At 40.7% G+C, this 26436-nt stretch overlaps 1 protein-coding gene across 5 annotated transcripts in view; it reads right to left on the bottom strand.

Annotated features, from left to right (window-relative positions):
* phkb (phosphorylase kinase, beta) overlaps window positions 1-26436 on the bottom strand; it is a 105772-nt gene that overhangs the window by 15772 nt on the left and 63564 nt on the right. For all 5 annotated transcript variants that reach the window (XM_035151494.2, XM_035151472.2, XM_035151485.2 and 2 more), the window contains 6 exons: window positions 16203-16258; window positions 15503-15596; window positions 4476-4559; window positions 3443-3547; window positions 2703-2785; window positions 2020-2110 (listed from right to left, as the gene is read on the bottom strand). In XM_035151494.2, coding sequence (XP_035007385.2) covers window positions 2020-2110; window positions 2703-2785; window positions 3443-3547; window positions 4476-4559; window positions 15503-15596; window positions 16203-16258 — 513 coding nt within the window. The remainder of the gene's footprint in view (window positions 1-2019; window positions 2111-2702; window positions 2786-3442; window positions 3548-4475; window positions 4560-15502; window positions 15597-16202; window positions 16259-26436) is intronic.

The raw sequence follows: 26436 nt of genomic DNA on the forward strand, positions 1-26436 counted from the left end.
TCTGGTCTCCACCAACTCATGAGAATCACATCTGGATCTCCAGATGCTAAATTCTCCACTACGTATGTTCACCAGTTAGTGGATTGTTGAGTGTCTATTGTTTAATGCTGGGTAGGTAACATGCTTAAGATGTTAGAATGCTCCACAGGGAGCACACGAGCAACTGCAGAGCCAGGTGATAGTTCTGCTTTGTCACTATGACTTTGCAGTACATGTGATCCATTGTCAATGTCACAATGTTGATTACAGCAGTTTCAAAGAAGTTTAGTGTTTTCATCCCCTTTCCAATAACTAATTGAGTAATCATCTTGAGGAAGCTGGGAACAAAGTTAACAATCATTACTATATGATTATAAAGTGATTTTTACTGCAGCTTTTTTGTGGTCCTTTCTTTTTTAGATGTGATTTATTAGCCCTTTGTGAGGGCATGTTAAAGTCCACCAGGGAAACACCGACACTGAAACCCTGTCTGACTACTCCTCTGTTGTACTGTGGCTGCCTTCATTAGCATCTATGTCAGTTATTATTGTTCCATTCATGCCTCATGTCACATGCATAGTATAACTCAGTAATGTAAACTGATTGTTTTGTGCATGTTAGCACAGAGCCTTTGATTCAGATTTCCCTACAGTCCTCTCAGTGCCTCAAAAGACACATTTATGGATTTCTAATCTTTTAATATACCATTTAAATTTCTGTTGCTGCTCCAGTGTGTTTTTCACAAAAAGCTTCACCCCATCGCTCTTTAAAAAAAAACGAGGCTGAATCAAGCTCCACCTTTCCAAGGCAAACCAAAACAGACTGCCCTAAAAATTGAATCTGACAGAGCGAGTTCAACACACAGATAAACACTTGCATTGCAATTGGAAAAGGAGGGACTCCAGATTAAGGGCTGGGATTTTCTTTTCACATTTCACCAGAGAAAGAGGTGAAGCCCTGAAAAACAATTTGTTGAAACATTTGTAATATTAAGCCCACCTTTACTTCAGAGACAGCTGTAATATCCGCAGTAACTGAGCAAACAGAAGAGAGCGGGTGGCATGTTCTCCCCTGACAGCATCTTCTATGAAAACCCTTCACAATATGTAAACCATCAACACGGCAGAAACAATGATAGAGACACTGATCTGATTGAATTGATATGAATGTTTTAACACCACTGAGTTAGAGTATACAGGATAGGGCTGGGTGATATTGCCAAACATTTTACCAAGATAAAAATGTTTATATCGACAATTTTCACGATAAATGTCTAAAGATTATTTCTTTCAAGTTTAAAGACAGATTTTTGCTCCCGAGTGAAGGTTTTGAGAATGACAAACAGCAATACAATTTATAAATCTGATCATTTATGTGTTATACCTCCTCATTGTGCTTACACAATGCAAAAGAACTATACATACATATATTGAACCTCTTTTATTTATTATATTGTGATAATTTTTGTTATTAGCCCTAATACAGTAAACACCTGAGCACTTGTGTTCAGCAGTTGGATGATACTAAAGTGAGCCACCAGTGCTAAACACACTGAACTCCCCTGATCATTGAGCTATAAGAATGTTTAGAATCTTACTTAAAACCAGTGAGACTGAAGGCTGTTGCTATTTGCTACTTTATATTTTTATTTTCTACTTGCTGACAGTTTTGTGCTGTTGTGGGGTTTCAAACCTTCTTGTCGATACAAGAATAATTAGAAAAATGTCCGTCTTAGAAGTTATACACCAGCATTTGTTATATTCAGTATTTGCTGAATAGTGACAAAAGGGAGTCTGAACACACCATTGTATTATATCATAATTCAAATTATGTTTATCTAGTGATTAAATACCTAATTAATTTTTTACAATATGGGCAATGCTGTTGTTATACAAAAAAAACACAACAAAATACTTTGACTGACTAGTAACACAGAGTGTTTAAGAATGAGTGTTTAAACAGAGTGTTTAAGAATGACAGAATGAAAGACTAAATACATCAATACATAATAAGCTCATTACATTAATTAGATCCACAAACCTGAAGTCTGTCGACATGAACCTTGACCCCACCGATGTTGCCTTTCTTGAAAGATGCCAGCATGTCTAAGACTGGGTTGAAGCGGCTCCCCCTGGTGACACACAGGTCAAAACATTTTGTGCCCTTTCTTTATTTTCTCTTTCACAATCACAACATCAGCGTTAAAGCTAACATTAGCATGTAATAATCACAGCTGAAACCTGTGAATATTAAAGCGCTCTTCAACCAAACCCTCAATGCTTTGTTCGCTCCGCTGTCATCGTCTCTACAGGTCATCATCCCGATCAATAGCAAACTAATGACTATTGAGTTGCTTCTGTGAGAACCCACTGACTCATTCCAGATGCTGCGGTGTGAATGTACAAGCGTTTGTAGCACATTAAACATATGGTTCTTTGGGTAATGGTCAATACTGCTGTAATAAGCCCACCAGCCAAGCAATAGTGATACAAATGAGAAACATTATCACCGAATCAGCAAGCACCTACAGTAGCACCTTCCTGATAAATTGCACTGACTCTGTCAATAAGTTTTGTTGTGAGCTTCAGCCGGATCAGACAGAGAGAGAGATAAAGGTGATATATGGAGAGATTGGAGGACGAAGAATGCTATGAAAAAGCTATAATAGGACAGGAAGAGAGAAAAAAAGATAAAACAGCTATTATGGAGTGTGTGTTTATTACTTGATGTTATCCTCACGGATGAGAACCAGGAAGAGAGGACGTCCCTGCATCTTCCAGCACTGTTTGATGAACTGCAGGGCGTTCTGCAGACACACACACACAACACACACACACACACACACACACACACACACACACACACACACACACACACACACACACACACACACACACACACACACACACACACACACACACACACACACACACACACACACACAATTATGAAAGTTTAACTTACCTGGCAAAACAAACTTTGATTTGAATCTGACAATGCAGAGCTTTAAAATATAAAATAAACTAAAATTGAAAGGTGTTATATTTTGAACAGAATTAAGAAGTGTGGTTAAAAAAAATGCTGAAATCATTGAGGGCCAGGATTAAAATAACGAAATTTATCGTTAACTAGTATCAAATAATTCAGAGGACATACTTCAATTTGAATGTGATTATATTTAATATTATTGTTTGTTTTTTTACTTGCTGTAAACACGATGATAGGTGAACAGGCTTGATACAAATCATTGGCTTATTATTAACCTCCACCAAGGAAGCAGAATTATGCAAAGAAATCTGGATCTAGTGAATATAAATGTGGTTTCATTAGGGGACTGTTGGGCCTTGGCCCCGGAGGGATGAGCTCCCCGAGTGGCATTCTAGTGTTAGTTCTGAGCACATCACAAGTGGTTGGCTGTGGAACCGTGACACCACAGAGTTCTGCAACTGTGACCACGACTTACCGTGATGTCATCAATCAGCAGCATTACATCCTGGGACAAGTAAAAGTCACTTAGATCAAACACTATTGGGTAGCACACCACTGTCTTGCCCAGGATACGATAAATCTGGAAGGAAACACACAGACATACACACACACACACACACACACAGTATTGCATTAGAAGATGGATGGCTCACAAGTAGCCACGTATACATTATTCTGGGCAGCGTATAAAACAAGTCATCAGTCCTAAGATAAGGAGGACACACAGGAGCTACATGACCACTCCTGATGACACACATACAGAACATACACTTCCATGTACATACAAATCACCGTTTCACACATGCAGATTGACACAGGGGACACGCACACACACACATACACGAGCGTCTATATAAAGACACACTGATGATGATAATGTCCTCTGGCAGTCTGCCATCTTCTCCATAAATGTTCCATTATAATATTGTCTCAGCCATGCGTTGGGAGCCATGATTCATTTTCTTGGCGATGCCTTTGTTTGAGAAAGCTGCTACAGCTCAACTTATTTGTTCGTGCTGTGACCTTCATTTGGGAGAAACTGCGAATAACACCAGCAAGAGATATTAGCACCAAGCACACATCTACTGTATGCGCGCACACACACACACACACACACACACACACACACACACACACACACACACACACACACACACACACACACACACACACACACACACACACACACACACACACACACACACACACACACACACACACACAAAGAGTGCCTCACAGCAGTTTAGCATATTAAAATTTAGCCAAATCTATTCAGCATTCAGTGATGCGTACTGTATGTGTGAGGAGGAGAAAAGTTCTTGAAGCTGAATATTTTCTGTGCCTGTGTGGACTTTCCAAGCAGTGGTTGACTCCTCTAAGCTTGAGGCAATGTATGCAGATCAATATGTGGGAGGTGTTATGCAGTCACCCATGACCTGTGTGGCAGGGCAACATGAACTGCACATATGAGTGAGTGTGTACATGTAAGTATCTGTGCAATTTCATACCTTGCAGGTCCCGATGCAGCCCACTGGCCTCTCTGGACGCCCACTCAACCCCAGCTTCTTGTTAATGGCGAGGAAACGGTATGCCTACGAGAAAACACACACACACACACACACACACAGACACACACACAGAGATACAAGCAATTGAGCAAAACCACATACCATTGAACATATCTTGAATAATTGTTCCTTGTTCAAGCACGTTGTGTACTTCAAAAAAGCATAGAAAATAAAAATAGTATATTTTTAAAAAAAAAACACTTCTAAAAAGAAAGCGGGCATTTGAGGGGCCAATCAGACTTAAATTGGGGCCAGTGCCCCCCTGGCCCTGTCCCTGGATACGCCCTTGGATTTCAGAGAAAACTAAATTGTTTATCTATGCAGTTCCCTGCGATCGTATCAGAATTGCTTTGAGATTAAAAACACGATATTTGATACAAAATGTTAGCACAGTTCCATTTCTTGACGTAATGAAAGTGTGAGTTCGTCATCCGTCTGTCCTACCGAGACATTTGTGTTGTTGCAACTCATAATCGGAAATCACCTCCATATGGCTGAACCACCTTGCGATATTAGCTCTGTGTAATGTTATGAGATGTGGAGATAATGACGGGTCCCCACGCTGCCATCAGTGACATGGTTAGTGGACCCAAGTGCACCCACGTGCACTGGAGCTGATAACAGTGTTGTTGTGAGCTGCAGACGCCCATATGAAGAGCTGAGTCCTCATTACAATGAATAAAACGACAGCACGTTGCTTGATGGTTTCCATATGAGTCACACACTTTATGAACACAACATTTAAAAAAATTTATAAACTCACAACAGTGGGTCTTCAGTTTCCAACATAAGTCAACAAAAGCAGGCTTCTCACTTCTAGCTGACAACTGTTGACTCTGTCAACTGAGACGCTAACTGTTGCTAGGAGATTTAATCTGATGGCCAATAAATGTTAACTTCGAGGTGTGTCTCCAGCTGGTTTTAGTTTCCAGCTGACTTGTTTTTTAGAGGGAGAACCTGTGAAAGGGTCTACAATGTGCACATAGACACAACAAACACCTTACTCTACAAAAAATATACCCAAAAAGGCAACAAAAATGTAAAGTTTATGATTTATATATACCTATATATAAATATATAATGTATTTTCAAATTATGTTTCACGACAAGGACTAATTCGTGAGTTTTGGAAATAGAACCCTAACTCCTGACACTCCTGATCTGTGTCATGGGAAATAACTGTGCTGTAGATAATAAGTTGCTATGGTAACATGTGCATCTTATGTAAGAAAAGCTAAACACAGTGAATAAGCTCTTTCTACAAAAAAACACAACACCTACATACATGAGAACAGTGAAATCTATATACCACTCTATATAATCTACTATATACGAGTAGATACTATATACAGTGTAAATGGTTGTCTTTCTCTGTATGTTGGCCCTGCTATACACTGGTGACCTACCCAGGATGAACCCACCTCTCACTCAATGTCAGCTGGGATTGACTCCAGAGACCCTCAAAGGAAAGAGGTATAGATAATGGATAGATCACATGTATTTAGTACATCTATATCGCTAATGTTTCTGATTGATGGCAATTTTGATTCACATTTCTTTAAATAGAAACTTGTACAATTTTATCTGTAACGGTCCAATTAATCATCATGATGAAAATTACTCAGCCCAAGAAAACCATTTGTAAAATGTCTTCTGTGGCTCAGGAGGATGTTTTTCAAGTCTGACCAAATACCCCAGATGTCAGAGCTACGTTGGATGTAGCATTTAAATGTAACATTTAAAAGTTATACATCACACTTTTATAACTTTTAAAAAACGTTTGTAACAAGAAGTCTGTGCTACAAACGAATAAGCTGGTGGAATAAATAGACGATTACGGGATTGATATAGACTGGAGGTGGAAAGACGTCCTGTATTTTGACTCTGGGAGGGATTTCTGCCTGCTCATTGCATTATCTGTTCTCACACTGTGACTCCATCTGGTAGAGGTACAGTCGTTGTGTCTCCAGACTGCAGCCTGATCACAATCCAGAGGTCAAGTCTGATCTCGAGTATAAAGTTTATGAGCAGAAAATGTTACCATCAGCAGAGTAGAAGTGTCCAGAGCAAAGAGGCTGGAGGAGAGCTTGACATTTAAAACTCAACTTCAATAGGTTTTTGGCTGAAGAAGAAGACGGGCTCAGGTTAGCCGAGGCCAACGCTCACATTTAATTGGTGGAATGAAATCCTGTGCTGTCAGTCAGAAAGACGATGTTTCACCCACAAGTTCGATTTATGGGCTGACTCAGCTTGTTTTTAACACAAGCGCCAATTTACAACATTGTTATGGCTGAAGTCTAATGGTAGCAATGCTGTTTTTTGTTGTGGAGACAAATAAAAAGGTACAAGCAAGAATAGAAATCCTTGAGTGTTTTGCTGCACTAATTACCCAATTATCAGGTCAAAAGGCTCCTATACTAGTCATACAAAACAGACGACTAAGTCCTACTGTCTCTGAGATGCATTCAGCGATGGCAGCAAGGAGGATACAGAAGCTCAATTTCCCAGAGCACTGCTTTGGTGCTTCAGTTAAAAGCTTCTCAACGCTGTGTCGCCCGCAGTCAGACCACGCTGATACAAAGATGCAGAGAGAGATGAGATGGACATTGATTTTTCTGCTCTGCTTGCTTCAAGCCCAGTGGTGTGACATGCTCGCCACAAGATGTCATTTACTGTACAAGTGGGTCTGTGTTCGTTACACTTCTGTGTTCTGATGTGTCGGGGTGTGAAAGCACTTACTCTCCTTGTGACAGCCTATAAATGCAAAATTTAAACATCCTATCATGAAATGACATCAGCACACCCACACACTCGAGAGGTTCTGCAGGAAATCTGCCTATCATGCCCTCGGTGCTGCATTCTACCGCCTCACACTAATTGCAATACACAATGTCAGCCAAAAGGTGGTGCTCTGCTACTCCTGTGCACTTGCTAACTGTTGTGAAAGGCTTGCAGTGAACACAGGAGTTGGTGTTGGAGAAAATAACAGAAATTAAACAAAAATGGGAGGGAGAGTACAGTCTTTAGGTTTTAAAGCAGAACAATATTAATTGAGGATAAAGTGACTCTGCAAATCACTGGCCAAACAGACAAGCATGAGACCTGGAGGAGAAAAGCGAAGGAGGCTGGAGGAACCTTCGCACCCAACACTTCCTGTGTGCAGAATACCAATGAAGAATGACAACTCACACAGGCAGACTATCAAAGAATCCTTTCATTCCCTCACATTTCCACTGACCGCGGCACAAACAGCACGCCTGACAGGTGGGAGGGACCATAAAAAGACATATTTATAGGCTGCCTTTTAAACGTCCACAGTGGCCACAAGGTGTGAGAGGATACCACCGGCTACTGCTTTCAAAAGTTTCAATTCACTACAGAGACATTCCTGTTTGATAGGAGCTCATGTGTGCTGTCATTGCTGGGTTGGTGCCCCAGACAGTGTAAAGGTGTGGATCACAGATTTATTTTTACAGTTGATGTTGTCATCCAGAGGGACTTATAGTAAGTGTAGGGGCTGAGCATCTCTCCGAAAGGCTCGAAATAATACTTGTCATGTCTTTTGAAATTTGGAATCAAACTTTCTGCTTCAGTAACAGTTTTTTTTACCTGCTGTTTCGCCCCATGACAATGTGTTCAAATAAGAGAATAGCATTTTTTAAATGTATATCTCAAAATGAGCCATCCTCATATGTACAATGAAAGAGTTGTTGGTTGCTATAATTGTTCTTCTTGTGGAGCAATCCCTTCCTAAAGGACTCAGGAATTGGGCTAAAATCTTCAGTCCTGCGCCTTCGTACAAATGAAGCAGTCTGTTCCAATTCACGTACAGCGCTTTTTCAATCATGTATCATTCATACACTGTCTGCACAGCTGCCAGGGGCAAATTAGATTTTGTTTATTTTACACAACATCAATACTAAATACATAAATGAAATGTTAAAAATATGAGTAGGATGTGGTAGAAAGCAGGAATGCCTTATATGAAATCATCTAACTATAACACAAGAATTAAATACTAAACATACAAATTTGGATTTCAGTACGTTGCCAAATGACATTTAGAATGCAAACTGGAGGTGCCAGGGATTGAACCAACGACATTCTGGTTTGTGACACAGCTGAATTTTTAACCTCAGGTGACGTCAGGCTTCTGCAGTCACAGTTATTTACGTCAAGTGAATCTCTTCCAAATGTACAATGTCTTTCAGATATACTTCTCTTGCATTTCCTTGTCAGCTTTGGTGTAGAGACAGCTACACAGAGAAGAGTTTTTGAACTCAAAAAAGGTTTGCTACAACAGCCATCAGTGCTTCTATAAGACAACATTTTGTGTTGTTTTTGTGTGAAAAGGTTTGTTCATTTCTAAGCATGTTTACGTCAAAATTACTGTACAGATTTGGTTATTAGATTATTAAAAGGATGTGGTATAAATCAGGAAAGAACTCAATAAATGTTGGTGCGGCTCCAGAACAGGGGGTGAATCCAGGAATTCTGAGATTAAACACTTTAATTTCTCAGAGAATAATTCATGGATCTTGAAGACAAAAATGAGACATTTTTAGGGGACAGATATTTACGAGTGTGTGAAATTTGGTGCTGGTCCAAATAAAAAATTGGATCTTGTGAATTTAGGGCCTTGGCAGAGTTATGCAGTGACTGCCATTCTCGTTTCAGTTCAAATTAAATCTGTAGCAGGCTTGTGTTGCCCTATTCAACATTACATGTATTTCCATGAGCTCTTTAACAGAAGTAGTGTAACTGTTAAATGTTATTCTGATCAATATTTATAACTGACAAAATATTTAAATAAAACCCACATGGAAAGATACTGGAATATTCCTTTATAGTCTTTTGAGTCCTTCACTCAAAAAAATAAGGAAAAAAAAGAAACAGCTAAAAGGGAGGCTATTTTTGGGCAAAGCCGTGATTTGCAAGGGGATAAGCACTGGAGTATATGGGTGGGAATAACACATTGCAAAATGTAATTGCCACTCTCCCATCGTCAGGCAGCTGTTGTCAACACAATCAAATTGCTGCGAGGGACGAGGTGAGGTGAGCAAACGCAGCTCGCAGCACTGGAGATGGTGGCGACGCCGAGATAAACAGATTCTGTCGAGGAAGAAGGAACCGGCTTCGGATTTAATATTCAGCACAGGGCTCGCTCTGACTCACTATTGCATATCCATCTGAGAGGCAGCACGCAGCAGAAAGAGGTGCACGGGGAAGGAGGGAGAAAAGTAACAGGTATGACAGTTCAAAGGGAGATGATAGACCTGGAAGGGGTGAGTTGTTTGGCGTAATAGACATAATGCGGGCGGGGCAGGATGCAGGCCAAGAGGGGAGAATAGGGTTAGAGAAGCCGATGTCACAGTATACTGTGGTAGCAGAGGGACAGAAGGTAGAAAGGGCCCAGAGGAGCGGAGCGAGCCCAGTGAGATGACATGATACGAGAGATTGTTTATAGAACAAGGGGTGGAAAACAAATGCCCCATCCCAGACGTGACAGGTGAGGAACAGAGGCTAGGGAGGAGGCCAGGGTTTGAATGACGGATAAGACGGGAGAGACAGAAGACTGGGAGATGGAAGACTTCAAACAGTATAGATGCAGATGAGGGACAAAGAAGACACTGTGTTTGAGTGAAGGATACAATGGGAGTAAAAGAGACGTTAGAAGCAAGGGATGTTGTGCTCGGTGTCTCAGATATGACAGTACAAATGTTGTCATCTGCTGCAGATGAAAGAAGAGGAGTGGACAGGATGAAAATAGCAGCTAGTGTTGGATTTATTACTCAAAAAGTTACAACAGACTATGAGTTACAACAGACCAACAAAGTGTGCTGAAAATAATTCCAGATGTGATATCCTCTCTTTTGTTATCTCATTGGAATATTTAGACCCAGAAAAAGACTCTATCTGCTATTTCTAACCCAGGATTGGCGTTTCTTCCATCCAGGCAGTAGCTGAGCAAAGCCACACGTAATTGAATATATTTAGAAAATTGTTCTTTGTTCTAATACATTGAGTATTTCAAAAAAACGTAACAAATTGTATATTTATGGACAGGACAGAGGCGATTCAGGGGCCAATCAGATTTTAGTTGGAGCCAGTGCCCCCCTGGATACACACCTGCATCCAGGCAAAGTTGGGTAATTTATTTTACCCATCTTACCTTCCTCACTCTGTTTTCACTAGGGTTTAATTTGAAAGGGGTGGGTCTACTTCCAAATAGAAATAAATCACTTATAAAAACCTCCTACTTACACTTTGAAAGGAACACCTTACCACTCAGAGAGGCTGTGTCATTGACTGATTGGTATCAAGGTACCAAAGTTTGCCAAAAAAGAAAATCCCGACACCATTGCTACTCCAACCAGTCTGGCCATCCTCCTCTGACCTCTCTCATCAACAAGGCGTTTCCATCTGCAGCTGGATGCAGCTCACTGGATGTTTTCATTTTAGGCTGCCCTCTGAGTAGAAACTCTAGAGTCTGTTGTGCATGAAAATCCCAGGTGTACTAGCAAAACTTATACTAGCCTGCAATCATGCCAGAGTCAAAGTCACTGGGATCGCATTCCTCTCTCTTTCTGTTTTTTGATGGATAGTTTGACTGAGGCTGCTGACCTGTATTTCTATGATTTCATGCGTTTTATGAATTGAACCGTTACCACAGGAATGGCTAATTGGATAAATGAGCAGGTGTACAGTTGTTCCCTTTCAAATATGTAGTAAGTTTACTTTCTACTTTTTTATTGAGGATGTTTAATCTTTAAAACACATGCAATGCCATCAAAAAGTAAATTGTATATAATTGTAATTGTATGTGTATTAAAATTGATTTAAATTCTATTTAAAATTGATGAGCGGCTTATCTAGTGGATTCAGATTGGTATTGAGGACTTTGTCTTACTAAATAAAGAAAAAGACTTCAGGACACTATCATAGATTTTGGATAGTGAATTTAAAGGGGACATAGCATGCAAATTCCACTTTGTTAGTGCTTCTACAGGTTAATGTGGGTATCTGGCATGTCTACCAACCCAAAAACTCTGGGGAAAAACACTCTCGCGTTTGTTATGGTTCCTCCAAGTCAGAAACGTCATGCTTGAGCGACTCGATTGCGCTTCCTGGGTATGTGTCGTAACAAGGTACTGGAAGTCTCCCTACATGGTCTTGGCCCACCCCCCCCTCATCCCCCCGTCCCCCACACTCATTACGCCGGGTTTACACCGGAGGCAGCGAGGCTGCGAGGCAGCGCAGCGCCGTTCCCAAGCACGCAGCCGCCTGGCTGTTCACACGGGACGAGCATTTCTCCGCTGGTCAGCCCGCGATTCACTCACATGTGGCATTTGTCTGGATCGTTGGGACTGGGAGGCTGCAGCAGCTGCTCGGGAGCGACCGCTCGCTCTCCCATGCGTGAGCTGGAATTTGTGTCAGCGCCACACAGCCAGCAGTGTGGAAGACTTCCGCAGTGTTCAGCACTACTGAACGCCGGGTTACAGTAGTTACGCCGGGTTAACACCGGACGCGGAAGCGCCGCGAGGCAGCGCAGCGCCGCTTTCAGCCAGCAGCCGCCTGGCTGTTCACATGGGACGAGCATTTCTCCGCTGGTCAGCCCCATAGACTGTATATATAAGGTCAGCCCGCGATTCTGCTTTCTCCGCTTGTTGTTGTACCCGTTGAATGTCGGAGGGTTCGGGGGTAAATGATGGTCTTCATAGCCCCCCCTCTCTTTCTCTCTCTGTCTGTCTGCTTGTGTGCTTGTAGTGGATGGGCAGAGGGGACATTTAATTATGTGATTGGGAAAATTAAAACTCCAGGACAACAGAAGGGAATACAAAGTATGGGATGCATATTTGATAATTTATATCATATAAAATATGTAATTTATATCGTTTAAAATCATGGGGAGAGGGGAGGGGAGCTGGCTCATTAGCATTTAAAGGAACAGGCACTCAAAACAGGTCACTCTGTGGAGGGCTGTTTTATACAGGGTAAAAAGGGTGCTGTTTTAAATGATCCTTGTGGTATTTTGACCAAAGTATGTTACAGACATTTCATTAAGACCCCAAGGAACCATATCAACTTGTGGTAAAATGGGCATGCTATGTCCCCTTTAAATGATCTGTTTCAATTGTGCTCCTACAAAACTTTAATGTTAGACATTGTAAGAGCAGCATGACTGCTGAAAACATTAAGATTAGAGTCATTTTACTATAGAATATCACCTTCCACTTGTAAGAGCCATTAAAAGAAGGGTTTTAATCAAGTTCTTAAAAGCTTATTTTACTTTTGTTTATATGTGGACAGAACCCTAAGGATGATGCTTATTAGGCTTATTAAAAAACAATCATGTACCTTAAAAGATCCCTAAAAAGAGCTGCTTCTCTCAATTCTAAATTCTATTTTTCTAAAGTTCCCAGGATTAACACCCGCGGCCTACAGCTCTGGTATATTTGCCTCAGGCTCCTAAACAACTGATCTGCTCATTGTGACCTTTAAGTGCTTAACTGCAGGAGTGAAACAGTTTTTGAGGTAATGACGGAAGTGACTTCAAATTATATATGTTTAATCTCTTCTGCAATCATCTAACGCACCCTTCTGAGAACAAATTTAAAAGCCACTCAGGTGCATGCATCTCCAATTTGCCAGAGTGAAACAGTGGCTGCTCCGCCATCATTCTGATCAATCAACATGAACAATCACTGTTCGACTCTGATTGATGGGAGAATCAAGAAGAAAATCTTAAGAGCAGAAAATCTTGGACTGACAAGAAGATGGACTGAACGAGCCAAGTTCTGCCGGGATATGGATAGCTCAGATGTAATCTAGCTGACTGTAGGATTGATTTGTGTAGTTGTAGAGAGGAGGTGGTGGTCGGGCGCCATCAATAGTCAGTCACAGATGACTGGAAATCTCCTTTACACTTAAAGCTACGCTGTGAGGCCAGGCAGCAAGACAATGCAGCTAATCCTGCACTACAAAATGTCTGCAATCAGTGAGGTTTCAATTGAGGGTTGTTAAAACCCCTCCCTCGTACGACATCTGCTTAATTAGCAACTGTTACTAGGCACAGCTGGTCTGTCAAGCTTTCCGTTCATGGGGCTGTAGTAAGAGGAGTATTCCAGAAATAAAGGGTTTGGAGGATGGAGTCTTTTTAAAACAAAGAAGGCAAGAGCAAAAGTGTAAGGAATTGATTAAACTGTGTTTGTCTGCTCAAAGGTAGACTGTTAGCAATAGAAAGCTGACACATTCATAGCACGAGCTGATTTTACAGATACTGTTAGCTGCCATATCGAAATCACAGTTAAGACTTGGTATTAACATCCGGCCTGAGTGATGTGATCATAAGAGGTCAGCGCTAAGTACAGGTCTGAATGCACGCCCATGCATCCTCAATGCATCCTAAGATCTGATCACTCAAACCACAGTGAGAGGTGGTCTAGGACACATGTGGCCACATTCTTTAAGCTGCATGAAAGCAAAAGCATCCTGGGTCACATATGAAGGACCGCCTTCTATGCTGACGTCCTCTGACCCTCTACAGTTTAACTATGAATCAAACACATTTTTACTGCTTGTCAGTGTCCATATGTTGGTAACCGCCACAATATCAAGTGTACCAATACACAATGACACTTTTCTTAAATATTTATTCACAGCTGCCGCACGAGATTCATTCAGCCCCTCCTGACTCCTCTCTTTTCTCATCTCTTCTTCTAAAAGGCGATTGATTGTTTTCACATTAGCTGTAGACATATTGCCTTTCTTTTCGCACTGACAGTGATCGGCTAGCTGTTTTGCAAGCTGTTAAAATGAATTTGTCAGATCTCATCTGTGGGTAGGAGCCTCTACATTGTCTGAGCCAATATGTGAACTGCTTCATTAGGCCAAATCGCGGTTAGCAGCTAGTTAGCATGGCTAGCATCCTTAGTATAGCCTTGGTTTGCTGTGTGTAGTCCAAAGACCAGTGGTCACCAAGCCCAAGTTCACTTTTTTTCCCCAAACATAAGCCGAGATCTACCACCCTGATATCTTCCAAAAAACCCACTTAGAAGGGTCATATTTATTATTTTTGCAATTTCTGTTGAAGGATCAATATACTAGCATAAATATACACAAATAACTTATCTATTCAATGCACAATATTCACATTGATATCAATTCATATTCACAGCATCAGTTCGATGCACAATATTTAGCTTCTCAGTTCAACAATATGTTCTGCAGAGTTATGCTACTGCCGCACAATTGCATAAGCTTTTGCATCCACTGCCATAGACTGTATAAAAATAAGCTGCAGTGTTGTAAGTTAAAAAACACAGTGGTGGGCAGGTGACAGGTGTCGTAAATAGATCGTAAATACCAGTGACTAGTGCAGAGTCATTTGACCCAGGAATAAATGGCGATTATATCCTTTCATACTGCAGACAAAAGCCGGATACGTGTGTTTAAGGTGGTTTGGTCCAATGTTAAATTGGGTACATTGTACTATAATACTGGGGCAAACTAACTTCTATACAAAAACATTGTTGCTCCTTTACTTACATTTTAACACATGGAAAACTAGTGACAGCTAAGTTTGTGACAGGCGACAATGCAGCAGGTTTCTCATTTTGATAGAAGCTAGGGGCAGTAAAAAGTCTGCTGCAGATGGAGTTGCAAATAGTTAATGCTCGATACTGCAGCTAAGTCGTTGCTACACACACGCTCCACCACTTGAAGATGAACAGTCCAATTGACAAGACTGTGTTTGTGTAGGATTTTTGTTCTCATTATGAGTTTGTGATCCTAAACACCCGTCATCTTCAGCTGCCCAATAGAAATGTAAAAACTGAATGAGGTTTACTTGTTCCTGAAGTCAAGGACCCAAAGTGATCATGAACCGTATCACTGTAATCTGTATATGTGCCATTCAATAGCATAATGCTTGCTGTAGCAACAGTACCAAGGTGTAAATGCGTTACCTTGACCAGTTCTTTCTGAGGCCAGATCTGGATCGGCTCCACCTGCTGGGGCGTCTGAGTCTGAATGCCATAGGTGTTCAGAAACACCTGCAATCTGTACATGCACAGAGAGAAAAGAAATATTATATCAAACTGACAATTTGAACATGTAGCTGTAGCTGGACAATAACACTCACACTGGCCTACAGCAGCCAAAAATGCAGCTTCATTATTTATAGTAAAAGCTATACTTGCTAGTACAACCTTAAAGTTTAATGAGTTAAGACCTGTCTTGTGTTCTTGTAAATATATATATCATGTAAAACAGCTATCTATGAATAGAGAAATATTCACAATATTATGAATATCATGTAGCTGATCCACAGATTATTATCGTATGTAGCATAAGAACACAGCTGTGAGAAAGAGGTTGTAGGAGTCATAATGGGGTTTTGGCAGAAGCAATAATTAAAGCTACAGGTTAACAGCCTTCACATTCCTTTGACCCTGTTTAACACTCATACACCCACTCTCTTGGACATGTTTCCTAGCATGCCTACACAAACACATGCACAAAGGGAAAAGTGACAGATGATGGTAGAGGTCAAGCTGAGCTCCAGCTTTATGAGCTCACCACAATAACAACACAGGGAGAGCTGAAGGAGAGATATGTGGAAAATAGCCATGCTTCATGGTCTGCATGAACACATAGACATATTACCTCTGGCTCTCAGCAATAAGGGCCACGTGAATCACAACATCATTCACTATGGGTCCCTGTGAAAAAAGACAGAAAAGAGAATTCAACATGTGAACCACGTCCCTGCTACATGTTAAATATGTTGTTAATTACATACATTTTACTTTAAATGAAGGTACAATGAACTTTCTGTCTTGGGTTTACATGTTCGCCTCATGTCTGTGTGGGATTGCTCAGCGTAGGCTGGTTTCCTCCCATAGCTTTAATTCATGTGTCTAAATTGACCATGGGTGTGAATGTGAGCGTGAATGATCTCTAAGTGCCCTAGTGACCTGTCCAGGGTTCACCCTGCCTCTCGCCCAATGTCATGGAGCTGTGATTGGCTCCACACATTCTGAATAACCAACAAAAGTTCACGAGTGTTGCGCGAGCTGTGGGTTGGGATGGAAGGATGTGGGAAGTGAGAGAGACGAGCAGAAATTGAGAGAAACATGAGGCTGTTAGACTGATGTTTTGTCCACTTTGTGCCCACATAGTGAGATGAACTGAAATTACATCAAAGTAGAATAATAGTATCGACAAAAAGAGGAAGGAAAACCACCAATTTTTTGTGTAATTCTTTGCATAACTCAGATACCAGAACATGAGTTCCAATCAAAAATAAATGGAATGTTTCACAATAATTTTGAGCCTTTTATTCAGGAGAAATGCATTTACTTGTTGCAAGTGAGGATTTGATTATTTTCTCTTTTTCATATCCTCCTGATTTTTAATACTGAAGTGTCTATAACTAATGATCAGACAAAACTGTAGCAATGTGCATTAGATTTGCAGAAAACAGCCACTCAGATTTCACACAGTATCCAGGGGTCCCACATCATGTCAGATGAAGTCCTGTCTTATTGGGAGACAATCCAAAAGATTCAAATTCTTCACCTCTGCAATATCTGATTGGATAAAACATTGAAGTGGTAAACCACAAATATTCAATAGTTCAGGGACATAATCTTGTTATTTTCAGAGGGCTTCAAAAAAAATTTAGTTTAAAAAGGTCTGTGGAGTTTCTGCTTATGGTAAATGGTTTTGTATTTATATAGCGCTTTTCTAGTCTTGATGACCACTCAAAGCTCTTTACAGTACAGTTTTACATTCACCCATTCACACACACATTCATACAGTGCATCTATTAGCAGCACTTTGTTGTTCTATGAGGGGCAATTCGGGGTTCAGCATCTTGCCCAAGGACACTTCGGCATGCAGATGGGAAAGACTGGGGATCGAACTGCCGACCTTCAGATTGGAGGACGACCGCTCTACCCCTCAGCCACAGCCGCCGCTTATGACAACTTTGTATTTAAAACCTTCAGCTCTAGTTTTATAATACAGTAAATACATTTATAGATAACGCACAACACAATGGTCGTTAATGTATACAGTATGGAAAGTGCTTTTGAGGCTTTGTGACTGTACTATAGGTAACATCAGTGACAACTGAAACTACAAAAGCCTGTTTTTCCTCTGCTTTCCTATAGGAAGAAAGTCAAGGTAACACATCATAACACTTTAACAACACACAGACAGTAACAAATGGCCAGAGTAGAGCATCACGTCACTCATGGTGCCTGCAATGCAGGGTGAGAGACAACATAGAAGAGACAGAACAAAGAGAAAACAAAGATAGAAGAGAGAGAACCGTCATTACAGTGGTTTTATCTCCACAATTCGCAGACCATTTGGGCTTCTGGACAATCAAGGAAAACACAGACAAGACATTGCAGTTGTTTGTCTTTTAGCGGAGCACCTGAACACATAATAAATCACATGCAAATTCAGGCAAAAATGTTGAAAGAGAAGTTGAATTTTGAAGCTTTCGCTTTGCAAAGCTGAGACTGCATCAATGTGCTTTTGGAATTTGACGGGAGAATAAGGAGAATATCTTTACACAACCTGTGTTGTCTTTAGTGACGGAAGATGCTTTATTTGTCTGTTTTCTATCACTCTTTCTTTGTTTGTTCCCCTGTTATATTTATATGCCTGTAAATGTGAAATGAGTGTGTGCATCTGTCAATTTGTCCTGTCTTTACAAGTCTGATTCAGGAGAGGGTGAGTATTTCTTTCTACTTCGCTCTGCTAAAATCCACATTTACAACTCTTTTCCTTTAACTTTTATTCATGATTGGTTCAGCGTTGTTAACAAACATTTATTTTTCTTCATACAAGATTGTATGCATCTGTGCACATTTAAATGTCTCTGTACTGTATGTCCGTCAATGCCTTTCATCTTCTCTGTTATTGTAGAAGTCCTATTGATGTGTGTGTGTAAGTGTGTTGTTAGTAAATTGCAAAGAAATATGATCATCTTCATTGCACTGAGTAACAGTGTATTCAGGGCCGTTTAGGAAGCAGGCAGCAGCTTCTGACTCACAGGAGCAGCAGCCTTTCATCTTGTTCTCATCATGGGTATTCGTACACACACACACACACACACACACACACACACACACACACACACACACACACACACACACACACACACACACACACACACACACACACACACACACACACACACACACACAAAAAAACAGTCTTACACATAAAACCACAAGAGCACAAATGCTTAGATTCAGCCAGTGACAGAACTGTAAGAGAAGGAACAACAGAGAAATAAGCATGCTCATTGAGGCGTTTGTGCATGCACATGCACACACAAACCTTAACAAGAGATGACACTCATTGACTTCATGCATTCTCTAGTCCCTATGATGCCTAACACCACACCACACCTCACCCAAACCTAAACCTTATTATAAGTGTGAAACCCTTAAATAGCCCATTGATGGTTTGTCAGAAAATGAAAAAATTGTCCTTCCAAACACACACACACACACAATCTTGTACTTCTATCTCAGTCAATGGATTCCCTAACCCTTACCCAAACCTAATTCTAACCCTTACAGCCAGTCTTAACCCTCAAACAGCCCGGCAAAAGAGTGTGAGAGAGAGTGTGAGAGAGAGAGAGAGAGAGAGAGAGAGAGAGAGAGAGAGAGAGAGAGAGAGAAAGCTGGGAGCCATTTTGTTTGGTCAATCTTGTAACCAACAAGCTCATTTTGATCAATCAGAGAGTAAAGAGAGAACAGAGAGAGTGGGGGTGGCTGAGCAGAAGAAAAGAACCAGCAGAGCTGAAGAATCTCTCCTGATGAAGAGCAGAGCAATGGCTCCTAAAATACTGCAATGCAACTCTCATTAGCGCTGACAAAGCAGACAAAGGACTCATTTGGCAAAGGACAAGATATGGAAATGCATAATGGAGACACAAGAGAAATGTACTCTCTCTCTCTCTCTCTCTCTCTCTCTCTCTCTCTCTCTCTCTCTCTCTCTCTCTCTTCTCCGTGCACCACTGTCGAACTATGTCGACAGACAACTGAGAAAACCACAGGGAGGAAAATGAAATGAGGCCTCAAATGTTTCTTTAAACAACCTTTTCAGAGGAGCCCAAAAAAACATCAATGCAATGTGACTGGAATGGTGTCAAGTCTGAAAGTGAGGTGGAAAAGATATGCCATTTCTCCACAGGGACTCTGCAACACACTGCAAAAGGGTATTTAACCAATCATATTGGACCCTGGATGTCCCCAATGGTGCGCTCAGGTCTGAAAGTCACACCACAGCTCAGGACAAATCTAACAATTAAAGACCTTTTTACCACTCCCTGGATTAGATTTCAGATTAATTAATAATTAGGTATTATTCTGATATTGAACTATTCTTGCAAATACACAACACATAATATCAATATTTTGTGTTCCTTACGGAAAACCCGTTAAAAAGTCGGGCATGCAAGAGCAGCAACCTCCGAGTTGCCAACAAGCTCATGCATCTGTTAATCTGAGATTTAGGGGTGAGGAAGTAAAAGTTCTTATTGTTAGTGTGGTACCAACCACAACTCTCAATAAAATCATTTGAAAACCACAAAATTTGGCCTCTATTGTTTTTCCACTGAATTGATGTGTAAAATGAAATTCATTTATTCATTTATGAATTAAAGAAAATAAAGCTACACCATTAATGAAATACCCCTTGTAGGAGGAGTGCTTGAAAACAAGCAGAACAGTTTGGTGAAGCTTGTGGTTTTAGCAGGAGTTGGCAGGTGGCGAAAGCAGCGTGGCTGGACAACAGTTACACACACTGAAGTTTGGCAAAGAGCTTTAAATATGGAAATAAAAACAACAGAAACTTAGCAAGATGGAATGACAAAAGGTTTACTCGTCCTTTCTGTTCCTAAATAGAGCATCCTGCAGAATTTGGTCTGGTTCGACAAAATCACACTAACATTTATACCATTTTACCAAAAACTTGCTCGTAATCAAATGACTTGAAGTATAAAGGTACTTAATCAAAATTAAATGGTAAACTATGGCACTTAATTTACAGATAGGAATTACAGAAGTCTGTGCCAAAGGCATTTAGGGCATTTTTCTGAAGCAGCACAAGGACATTTATCTTCACATGGAAAACACCAGCTCAGCAGTCCCAGAGTCACAGCCCTATGCTGAGGAACACTGGTCTGAGCCAGTCTGACAAATAGTTATTTTTAGATGATAAAGCTTATGTTATTTCACCTTTCATCATAAAAGAAAAAGATGAAAAAAATAAAAATAAACAATGATTTAAACATACTGTGATGAGTCATCAGTTCTGCCGAAGCCTCCTATTTTAACATTCCTTCATATTCCAACCTTCTTAGTGCTGACGACTAATTTTCCATGAAGAAGGTAAGTTTTCTTAGGGAACTTGTTTTAGTGCATGTTCTGGTACCTGACTACTATAATGTCATTTACTCTCATTAGAGCTCCTGTCTATAAAGAAGGAAGACATGAGTATCCAGGATTCATTTTCTGAACATTGTGAGAAAGTTTTCCATGTTTATATACAATCTATGGCTAGTTATTAGAACTTTCTCCCTATAGATTGACCTCATACTGATACCTATTACATGGACCTGCTCGACAATTAAAGGAATCGTTCAACATATTGAGAAATATTAATTTTTGGTTTCTTTAAGTACCTCAAGGGTTAAAAAAATACACTTGGGAGGCCATAGTGACTTCTCATATCTCAGGAAGTCACTGTCTGCTGATTAAATTTTTCGCTCAGGTTTTTAATTTAGATCAAAGAGCCAAAATTTTATAATTGCCGGTAGGCGCTGAGTTGATGCCATCTGTTTTTCCCAATGCACCTGAACTTCTCCATCACAGAAGCTGTTGTAAGAAATGTGAGTGTGTGTCTGTGGCTGGAAAAACAAACACAAGGAAAGGAGTGAAAAATTTACGAAACAGGTACATCAACAAAAAGAAATAGCAGATACTTGTACCAAAAAACTAATTTGAATAAACCGACTCTTCCTTTCTGCACAATAATAGTGAGAGTAAGAAAAGAAACAGCTCTTACTGTCATTGTAAAACCCATCAAAGGGGTTTGCTTGGATTCAACAGGCTCAATCTCTACTCAGTAATTGATATTACAACATGATGCATCGAAAAAAAATGATGTAAATGACAACATGGAAAGATCTCAGAAAACTGCACAATGCGTCCTTTGACCTGTAGCTTAACAATGCAAGGTATCCACCCAGAGAAGAAGGTGTAAAATGAAAGAAAAGAAAGAGAAGTGCTGGGTTGGACTGGCCGGAGGTTACAACAGGCCTGCTAGCTGCGTCAGGCCCTCAGAGATATGGCTACAATAAATTTGACAAAGTGAAAAGCCATTTGCTGCAGAATTCTGCTGAGAGTCCCTGCAGAACAGAAATGAATTTCAGCTTCGCTTCATTTCACTTTTTCTCCCAAAATTAAAAGCAGTCAGTTGTGAAACAAGATGAGAAAAGTGTCTGAGAACCCTCTTTCTTTCCGTCTGTTTTCCATACATCCTCCCTTGTTTTAGTCTTTTATTCCTTGATTTCCCTATTGCTCCATCCAATCTTTGTTTTCTTCTTTCCTTTCTTTTCTCTTTTGGTCCTTCCATCTCTCTCCTCTCAGTCCCATTTTTTTTGCCATCCTACCCTCTCTTTTCTTCTATGTTTCGTCCATGTTTTCTATTAGTATTTCTTATTATTCTTTCTGTCTTCCCATTCCTCATCTCCTTTCCACCTACCCTTGTTTGAATTTTTCTTCTTACGTCCATTGATCCACCCACCTGTTCTTTTCCCCCTTATTCATTATATCATTCATTACTTCCCTTTCTGCATATACCCCCTCCTTTTCTTTGCCTTTTCTGCTTTTTAATATTTCCATCGTTCTTTCTTTTCATCTTTCTGCTGGAGCTTCCACCCTTCCTTTTTTCCTTCTCCATTTTATCCCACCATTCTACCTTCTGTCCTTCGTCTTTCCTTTCTTCAATCTCTGTCTCTTTCCATCCTGCAGTATTTTTTCTTATTTTCCTCCAATTTGTTTGTCCTACTGTCCCTCCATCTCAATCTTTAAATTTCTTTCTTTGTTACTGTGTCTCTCTTTTCCTTTCCTTCTTTCTGTACGTTGGTCCTTTCTTTTACTTCTCTGCTTTCCTTCCTTTCCTCTCACTTACTTTTTCATAATATCTCTCTCTGTCATTACCTGTCTTCATTCTTCCTCCTCCATTCTCCTCAGTCTCACTGTCTCTCAGACCTGTCTATAAGTCTGAAAATCAGGGAGCTGACAAAACATCTGAACAGAAACTTTGCGCTTCTCTATTTTTCTTAATCACAAAACCTTTAAAGAGGGTTCCATAAGTGCAGCAATTTAACAGCACTTTAACTGTCTGCTGTGCATGTCTGAAAGTAGAGTATACAATACAAATGATTCATACTGTGTGTAAGTATGAAAAGCACTGAGAAGATATGGAAGTGCAGGTGAGAGCAGTGTGTGTTCATGTCCTGAGGCGGCAACCAGCAGCTGCGAGTGTTTGCGGAGACAGTGTTGAATGCTGCTGTGAATGTCTACTTTAGAGATAACACACTCACATGTGCACACACAGACACACAGTGATACACACAGACACACACAGACACACACATTCTCCCCTACGGACAAATGTTTACAAAAGTACACAGTGACTTTTTAACTGATTGACTAATTGATGGGCTGACATTCCTTTATGGATTATTTTCTCTTACAGTTCAGAATTTAATAATTAAAAAAAAAATAACTTTTTGAATGCAACAAAAAAATAACTACTCCTGAACTCAGTGAGACGCTGCGATGCTATTTCAAGGTCAGATCCCTCAGAGTGTGGTGGCTGGCAAAGCGCAGCACGAGGAAGGCAGCCTCAAGCGAGCATCACATCACAAAGGAATAAAACATTCAAAGACTTTCATGAAGTTAAAAAGCAAGTGAGGGAATTTATCCACCACATCCCCTACCAAAGATAAACTATTAGAATGAAATATAATCCTTTCTTTTCATGCCACTGCACAGACGAATGACTCTGGGCTCGGTATCGTCCTCGGGAAGTTGGTCTCTGTGCAGCTCAGAGATTCATATTTTGATGTTTCAAAGTTCCATGGGTTTAGGAGAGATGCATTGGGAGGGGTTAAAAAAACATGAAAGAAATGCTTAGTCCTTTTCAATCCGTGATGTGGGAGAGGAAAATGCCTTGTGTACGCGTTTAAAGTGAGATCTTTTCAAAAGGTCATCTGGTGGTAATAAAGACGAGACCATGACGAGAATCTGTCACCGTTTTAAATTGAACACAGTCAGGGGAATGTGCTGAGGTGATGAGGCGGGAGTTTGATTTAGGGAAATGCTTTCAGTCTGACGAGGAGGAGGAAGAAAAAGGGATGGAGAGACGGTCGTAGAGAAAGAGGGAAACAGATGGAGGCAGGAGGAGGCTGGAATCACCTCAGCAGTGGAGAAGCAAGTGAAGAATTGGATTGCATGCCACTGGCGGGTGTAATTGTGAAGGTCGCCCTGACTGAGAGAGCGATACATTGTTCCCTGGACTCAGCTTCCCAGGGAGGAGAGAGAGCATACACACTTAGTATGTGTGTTAGTGGAAGGAGGTGGTGGTGGGGAGGGGGGGGTTTGACATTACACATTATGATTTCAATACCGCAGTGAAATATAAATGGATTTGAACATTTGAAGCAACATATGAAAATCAAAGGCCGAGCAGTGACAGGTGATGTTATTATGTTTTTCCTTGTGTGTGTTTGTGTGAATGTAATTCTGGATAATGCCCTAACTTTCCTTCCCCTGACAAGTCATTTCAAAGTCACACACACAAGCCGGCAAATGGACAGACCCGCAATGACTCTATAATCTGTCAGTGTGTGTGTGTGTGTGTGTGTGTGTGTGTGTGTGTGTGTGTGTGTGTGTGTGTGTGTGTGTGTGTGTGTGTGTGTGTGTGTGTGTGTGTGAGAGAGAGAGAGCTCTGGCAATGACCCTGTAACAAATATGTCCTCAGTCCCTATGATGAGCTACACTCATACACACTCAGATGTTTGCACAGAAAGATGTACGACACACATTATTACAAACGTTGGGGACAGATGGGCATTATGGCTCCAATGCGCTCTCTTTTTTTTCTCTCCCATTCACAAACCGTCACAAAAGCTGTGGAAAAAATGTTTTGGAGACCAAACAGACTGCACTGTTATATCCTTTCTGCCAGAGGAGCAGTTACAAATTGGTCCCAACACTTCCGTTTGTACTAAGAGACATGATCCAGTGTGAAATCAGATGTCGAACCCCTGAGAATATATAGAAGAGGGACATGTCAGTCACTTGTCAACAGCAAGGCTCAAGTGCCAAGGCCACAGCAGCAATCTGTGGTCGCCATCTCTGTGTATGCTTATACAGACTGACACATACTAAATCAAAATTCAATACTTTTAGTTCCCTAAAATATTGAGGAAATCAGCACAACCCCTGATAGGCTCAGTGTCCTCAGTTAACGCTTTAAACCAACAGGTAAGGATGAAAAAAAACTGTTTGATATGATCTTTTTCTCTCCCTTTTCATTCCTCACTCTGCAGAGCTTGCAAAAATGTATTAAACTCACAGATTTATCGCTGGAAGTATTTGGGATAACATAAATACATAACTCAACAAATGATAAGAAAGGTTGAGCAATAACTAAGGAGTGTTATATAATGTTGGAGACATGAGGAAAGTAGTGATTAATAAGTTCAAGCTAGTGATATATGTTTAATATAGTTTGTGGCTGTGATTGACAAGAAAAGAGATTTGTGTCCGACGCAACTCTACTCATGCACAAAGCGGACATTAGCGCATCACATAGACGAACCGATAACTTGTCCAACCTGAAGGACAATATTGATAGTTTGACCCTGAAATCTGACACAACCCACCTGAAATACTGTATATGATAAAACAATAATAAATGCATTTTGAAACCGTCATTGGTAACGATGACCGTTGGATTGAAAAATCTCTTTAGCAAGAAGAAAAAGTATGTTGGGTGTATTAATCCTCTAAATGCCAACGCATATAAAGAATCAATTTACTAGGATAATAAGATCTTGACAGATGACAGAAGTTATAACTCATTCCGGGTGTCACACATGTTCACCCTACTCTCATATGCCGACCTTTTCACATTAAAGTCTTGTGCCACATTGTCATTGGAATTACAGCCAGGTGGAAAAAGACTGAGGACTTAGTGATTAAAAAACTCAAAATGAAAGTGGAAAATCTTTTAATCATTTTCTTAAAAACCAACAGACCAGCCTAACACTGCAGCGCCATTTCATCTACCTTGAACTTTTGGTTGTTAAAGGTTTTCCACAACAATACTTAGGGTGTAAGCAGAGCTGGTGGGTGCAGTTGGGAGTACAAGCCCCTCACGATGAAGCGTGTGCTTGTAGACTTTCATCAGTACCCACCAACCAGCAGCTAAGAGAGGCCAAGTTTGCTCCTCTCAACACAACTGGCTCCAAACACAAACTCCATATTCACCAAACCCTCTGAGTACAGCAGCGGGACGCGTTGATGTACCTAAATGTGCGAGGAAAGTGACAGCCTTTTGTTCAGGCGAGGGTTTGTATAAATTGCGCACAGCAGGTTCAAATATTTGATCTCTGCTCGGGTCTTTTTCTTTTTTTTTTTACCATCCTCCCTGAGGCTGTGTATCCTGGCAGCCTGCCTCCCTTTTGTTTCTGTGCGATACTTCAGAAACAGGAAGACACTGTACACCGGAGCTGGCCAATAACACTGACAGTGAGATGAAGAAACTATCCAAAACTATCAGACACCACTAATGG

This window comes from Hippoglossus stenolepis, chromosome 1 (assembly GCF_022539355.2).
Source record: "Hippoglossus stenolepis isolate QCI-W04-F060 chromosome 1, HSTE1.2, whole genome shotgun sequence".
Taxonomy (NCBI): Eukaryota; Metazoa; Chordata; class Actinopteri; order Pleuronectiformes; family Pleuronectidae; genus Hippoglossus; species Hippoglossus stenolepis.